Genomic DNA, 6,433 nt, shown 5'->3' on the forward strand with positions numbered 1-6,433 from the left:
TGCAAGAACAAAGATACTCAAAGTAAAATACGGGAATGTAAATAGTTGGAGAAGAGAACACCAATTTTTTCTTGAGGTTTCGAGAAGTTGGCACTTCCCCCTAGTCCTCGTTGGAGCATCCACTAAGGATGTAGCTCCCCCTTGAGTCACCAAGACTCAAGTGCTCCCTCTTGATATCCCCTTCTACATCTCCGGATTGATGGGCATCAAACCAAGTACATCATCTCTTCCCGGGGCTCCCACAAGTCCTCCAAGAGCTCACCGAGAACACCTCTGATCACCAAGACCGTCTAGGTATTGCCAACCACCAAGAGTAACAAGCTTCAAGCTTCACTTGACAAAGACCAAGCCTAGACAATAGCTAGATGCACACTTGTTACTCTCCAAGCACTAAAGATGTCTTTAATCTTCAACTAAGAACTTGAAATTAACACAAGTGCTCTCTCTTGCTTCTAAATGACACACCAAGTGTATAAGCTGCTACAGGGTCGCAATGGCACGATATGAGACCAAATGAGTAGGTATTTATAGGCTAAGGATCAAGAATTAGCCGTTGCCTAACAACCCAGAATTTTTCTTAACGCCGGAAGGCCCGGTGTGAATAACTCTCTCCACACCAGAATATTCGGTGCTAATACCCCTGGCAGAATAGCCGTTAACTGTTCTATTAGCCGTTAAAGCTCCGACGATTCATCCGGACTAGCGCCGGATCATCCGACGTATTGAAATCGGCCAGATGATCGTTTGCAACCTTTCTGTATAAAATCATCCGGCCTACCAAAAGCCGGACCATCCGGTGCATATACGCCGACTCTCTATGTGTAAAAGAAACTCCGGTGAATACTCTTCAGTATGCCGGACCATCCGGCGTGTAGAATCACGCCGAGATTGCACTGCAAAGATTGCTCCGGCGATCTCACCACTCGAACGCCGGACCATCCAGCGTGGATTTCAACAATTTTTCAACTCAGAACTCTTAGGAAATTGCTCCGGTGCTGACAACAATTTTGGCGCCGGACCAACCTGACCAAGCTAAAGAACTTTGCTGTCCTTGACCAAAATAAACTCCGGTGAGTACACTCTTCATACAGAGGATCATCCGGTGTGTTGAATTTTTGCTGAATTCATCCAATTCAAACAATCTTGAGTTCTAACTTCTTTGACACTCAACCAAAATCTTGTATGAGCTACCTAGCTCTAGAACTTCATAAGTGTGCATCAACTATGTCTAGACTCACCTAGGTCAAGCTACAACTCTTAACCCCCCTTTATAGTACGGTCAAAAGACTAAAAAGAAATAGAACATATACTACTCTAAGTGTCCTTCATCTCCTTGTGACACTTAGAACTAGAAGATCCTTAATCTTCATGCACATGTCTTTTGATCGTCCATATAAGCGCTTAAAGGACCAAGAGTATCAAAGCATCATTGTGAACTAAGTTTTTCTTTTTCTTTGATACCGTTCAAAACACATATGTTAGTCACAATGATACGGTTGTCATTAATCAACGAAACTCTTACCACTTACCTAGGGGCCTAGATGCTACAAGGGAGAATATAGTGACCTCACCGGAAAGGTCCAAAGCTCTGAAGATGTGTACACCGGAGCATATTTTCCATAGAGGGTTGCATTAGCTCGGCTGGCTGAGGATAACGCACTGGATGATCCGGTGATGAAGTGATGTGCATCGGAGAATACACCGAAGCAATTTACACAGAGAAAATGTTAGCTCGGATGGCTAAGGTATACTCACTGAAAAGTCCGATGATGAAGATGTAGTATACACCGGAGTGTTCGGTGTTCACAAAGGCTTGAGTGGGGTTCCAACGGCTAGTTTGTGAGAGTGTACTCACCGGATGATCTGGTGTTAGTACTATTGTTCTCACCGGATTATCCGATGTTAATAACTTTTTAAAGCCATTGGTTAATGGCTAGTGCACGAGTTTGAGTCTATAAATACCCCTCCAGTCAGTCTTTTGAGGGGGCTGAACTCCAGAGAAGTTCATATACACCTGAGAAGACATCAAAGCTACCAAAGTACTTAAAGTGATCATCCAAGGCAAATAAAGTATAAGATCAGAGAGTGATAAGCGCTTATAGGCCTAGTGAGTATGTTGCTAGGTGATTGCAACCTAGAGAGTGGATCAAGAAATGATCCAAGCTTATACCCCTTGATACTCCGGCGCCTTAGAGTCTTGGTGACTCGTCGGCAACTTGAGCCGAAATTGCTCAAGCTTGTTGACCCTCCGACTTGGTGTGGAGCGGCGACGAGAAGTGTGTACGGGGACGCGGAGACCCTTCCCTTAGTAGCTCAAGCTTCGAAGTGATCACGGTGGTAAGAAACCGGAAGAGAGGCTAGTTGTGAAATCTTGCCTTGGTGACTCATCCGGGTGGAGACCTTGTCTTTGTGACTTGGTGGCTCAAGAGTTGTGACCGGGTGTCGACCGAGAGCATATCATTTATGGAGCTCCAACGTGGACTAGGGGTGGCATTCATGCCATCGATACTACGAGAAAAATTCTTGTGTCAAGTTTCCTCTCTCGACCTTATTTACGTTTATGTATTTACTTATTTGCAAATTTACCTTCTCAGATAAATTGCAAGTGTTTTAATTGGTAGAGTAGACACACTAGATAAACATAGAGCATATTTAGATAGAAATTAATATAAATTTATCTTGTATTAATTTTAGAGCTAAAATAATTCTAAGTGTCCTCATTTACCCTCTTTTATAACGTCATCGATCTCTACAGCGTGCCCCAGCGGTTGGCACGCCTCCCCCCCCCCCCCATTGACTAGATCCAGCAACGTCGATCGTGCCTCCACTTCGCGTGCCTCGGCAATCGACATGCCTCTCCTTGAGTTCGCTGTCGCTACTGGAGTTGCTGTGCGAGGAGAATCTCGTCGCTGACTTGGCAGAGTCGATGGGATCACAGGCTCCAGCAACCCCGCTTCCCTCTGTTGACCTTATCACCGTCGTGGCGGCTCCATCTTTGTTGACCTCGGTCAGCTCTGACGGCCCCATCTTCTCCCGTCTTCGAGAAGTTTAGGCGCCGGCTCCTCTTCCCCGATCTTAGCTCCCGACGACAACTCCTCTTCCGGTTGGTGACGGCAATAGCATCTGTCGTGGGTTGAAGAGAGAGGAGCGAGAGAAGAACATTTTTTATTGCTTACTACCCGGCCATAAGCTTACAACCGGCAGTAAGCTTTTTTTTTTCTTATTACCGGGTTCCACAGTGGCTACTACCAAATAGTAAGCTGGTATTTATTATTTACTACCTGGTTTTTTACTACATTGTGGTTGCTCTAAGTTGTGTAGTCAGGAGTGAAACACATGCACAGAGCTCCCCTCCCTCAGTGTACTTGTGCAATGGCAGCTAGTGTGGGACAGTAACATCAGTGTTTGCAATAACAGGCACAAGTCACCAGAGAGAGGCATCACAGTCTGCCAACCTAGTTGCTTGATGACGCGATCCTATGCATGTCCCAGCCAAACCGGTCGACTTGTTTGACGACGCGACAACGGAAAATGCAGGGTAGCTTTTTTATTTCTCTTATTTTCGGACGGAACCATGGGTTTCGTGCACTTATCAGTTTCTTCAAGGAGTTCAATTGCATTATCGAAATTCTATCCTAGATTTTCAAGTTCATATGAGGAACACTTAAAATTGATGTAGCTAGTTTTGCCAAGTTGATATAGAAATTTTATGTTATGGCTAATTAAGGAAGCCAAAGTTAAGTACTTATGAATGTGAAACCTATTTTTTTAGCAATGTGACTTCTTTTGCAAGGTAAGCAATGTTCAAAATTAAATGCTGTGTAATCCTAGTGAAGTATACTGTAATTTATCAAGGGAAAATTAATTCTAACAACATGAACTTAGAAAAAGAAAAATGAAAACCACATCCTGAAACTGCAAGAAATCAATAACAACAAATTAAAAATAATGGAGCAAGTATGCTCAAGTTATATATGAGAAGGTAGTTTGTTCAAAAAAATTTGAACATGCTCTGGTAGAATTATAAATGGAGGCCTAGTTACATTAGGAATTGTAAAAATAAGATGAAGAAAGCACTGACTCATAAGAATTACAAAATACGCATATATACATATTTTAGGCCAAAATTTCAGAGTTCACTAATTTATCAATCAAAATTACACGTGAAACTTGAAGTTTGAGTAACAGAACATGTATTGTAATTATTGAAAAGCATAGATAACATTGTAACTACATCTGTGTGCAGTGGCGGATCCAGGGGACAGGGGGGCTCAAGCCCCCTACCTCGGGAGCACTCCTTCAATTTTTAGGCATGGAAGAGAAAGAAGATAAAAGGAGGAGGAGTCTCCTTACTTCATAGTTCTGGATCCGCCACTGCGTCTGTATAGACAATTAATGTCACAAAATACTGGTGCCATCCACAAATATGTTCAAGCGAACAGAGATTATTCACAAACGGTACTCAATGCATCAGTAAAGGCACAATCCTTGGGATCAAATCTTTGACATTTCAATATACTACTAGTAGTGCAGCCATTTATTATTTGAGGTACAGAGAAATGCATGCCAGAAAAATGGAGCAATTCTTCGATAAATTATTTGCGTAGGTTTATGACAGATCGACGATGATCAAGAGAACCATTCCGCATCCCTTCCTTCGATTTCTCCCATGTCCAAACTGCAAATAAGAGAAATATTCACCATTAGCCAATAAACGGCACATTACCCTGCATCTATCCCTCCTACTCTATATCCATCTACTCCAAACGGATATAACTGAGTTTTGCATGCATCTTGAGCAAATTTGGAACAAATATTATATTTTTCATGTGACAGATTTGCATTCTATAATTTTTAATTTGTAGAAAAATAAAAAATGATGTGCACTGGTGCTTCCTGCTACAGTGATCAATATGGAGTAAATATTGCTAAAATCAACTGCAAGGAACAGGCGATTTACATTGTTCTTTTTTATCTGTTGCAACAGGTGTTCTATATATAATCGGGCCATAGGGTAGTTGCTAATAAATAATGTTGAATTTTGTTCTACTAATTTATAGTTTTTTACTTCTTAACGACAACACTACTTAGAACCATGGCCAATTTTGATTTAAGTTTTAGATTAGTTGAAACATAAAACATGAAATTGAGAAAAACCGGCCAGTAATATAGCATATAATTTTGCATTACTTACCAGGGCAAGGAGACATCTTCGTCCTGATGATAGTAATCACTCAAATGCATCTCTAGGACGTCAGAATTGGTTTCTTTGGTAGCCTCTTGGCCAAGGCTGTCGCTAAACCAATCGGTCATGTCCACCAATGCACCATCCGTCGTGTTTGCAGCTCCTCCGACCTCCTGCTGGACTGTGCCGTTGCCTCTGCCTTCGATGCTGTCCAGGAGCTCGCTCCACCATGCCGACGTGACCAGGTTCATGGTGTCGCTCCACTCGATGTCGTGCTGCTCGCCGATCGAGTAGATCGCTGCCATCTCCTCATCATCCAGCACTCGGTGTAGTGATGCATCTGCTGCCAATGAAGTGTTCTCCGTGGTAATGACCGATGACAAGTCGTGGCTCGCCATCGTCACCGACGGAGAGGAATAGACTGAGTAGGAAGAAGTAGGGGATGGTTGGAGTAATGGAGGATCAAACGAACAAGTACTGTTCTTGGTATCATCACCGACAACACTATTATTGAAGCCCTGGAAGCTAAGGTTTAGCCCTAGTGGCTGTGCAGGAAGAGGGATCAAGTGATCTAAATCATGCTCAGAATCAACCAGCGGCGCAACTGGTGTGTTGTAAGTGAGTGGGGATGAATAGCTACTAGGAGCAGTGAAATGTGCAAATGGGGAATTGTGCAAGTAATCAGAGTAGGAACCGTAGCTCATAGGTGCAGAAGATCGAGTTGCTGCCTGGCTTTGCTCTTGCACAACATGAAGCTCTTTTTGTTGCTGCAGTTGCAGTTGCATCAGTTGTTGTTGTCGCTGCTGCTGCTCTTTAGCTTGTCTCATGGAGGCCCTATGGATCTTTAGAGCTGTGACAATCTCTCTCCTGGCCTCTGCCATGTTGAGCAGCCTCTCCTGGTATGGCCTGCTTGTGTGCAGCCTCCTCCTTACCTGCTTCTTGTGTGGCTGCTGCTGCGGTGTTGTTTGGGCTTGTGGCTGATCTTCTTGTTGTGGTTGGTTATGTGGTTTGGTGCCCATGGTGCTGCGGTCTTTGGATCTTGCTGTAGATGAGGAGCTAAGTTGCTTCACAAGGCTCCTAATGTAAGCTCCCGAGAGGTGTGACTGTTCTTGTTTGTTGTTGTTCTTTGAAGAGGAGGAAGTGATAGGAGCTAGCTTGTGGTTCCTCATCTCTCTATTTCTCTCTCTTCCTAGCTGTTCAGACTCTCTTTCTTGCTAAGGGAACAAGAGATATATGGGAAGGTAGGGT

The 6,433-nt window shown here is 43.5% G+C and overlaps 1 protein-coding gene across 1 annotated transcript; it reads right to left on the bottom strand.

Moving 5' to 3' along the window:
- Positions 1-4,629: 4,629 nt before the first annotated feature.
- Positions 4,630-6,204, bottom strand: LOC133910600 (uncharacterized). Its single transcript, XM_062352942.1, has 2 exons — positions 5,195-6,204; positions 4,630-4,678 (listed from the first exon to the last, which is right to left on the bottom strand). Exons 1-2 carry the CDS (start codon positions 6,202-6,204, stop codon positions 4,630-4,632), a joined length of 1,059 nt encoding a protein of 352 aa, XP_062208926.1.
- Positions 6,205-6,433: the final 229 nt, after the last annotated feature.

Source organism: Phragmites australis, chromosome 3, assembly GCF_958298935.1.
Source record: "Phragmites australis chromosome 3, lpPhrAust1.1, whole genome shotgun sequence".
Lineage (NCBI taxonomy): Eukaryota > Viridiplantae > Streptophyta > Magnoliopsida > Poales > Poaceae > Phragmites > Phragmites australis.

What these genes read in the sequence shown, in the direction of transcription:
- LOC133910600 (XM_062352942.1), bottom strand. Translation starts at nt 6,204, where the DNA reads ATGGGCACCAAACCACATAACCAACCACAACAAGAAGATCAGCCACAA. An exon ending in GAAGATGTCTCCTTGCCCTG is followed by an intron (nt 4,679 to 5,194) that starts GTAAGTAATGCA and finishes TCTTATTTGCAG; the next exon opens with TTTGGACATGGGAGAAATCG.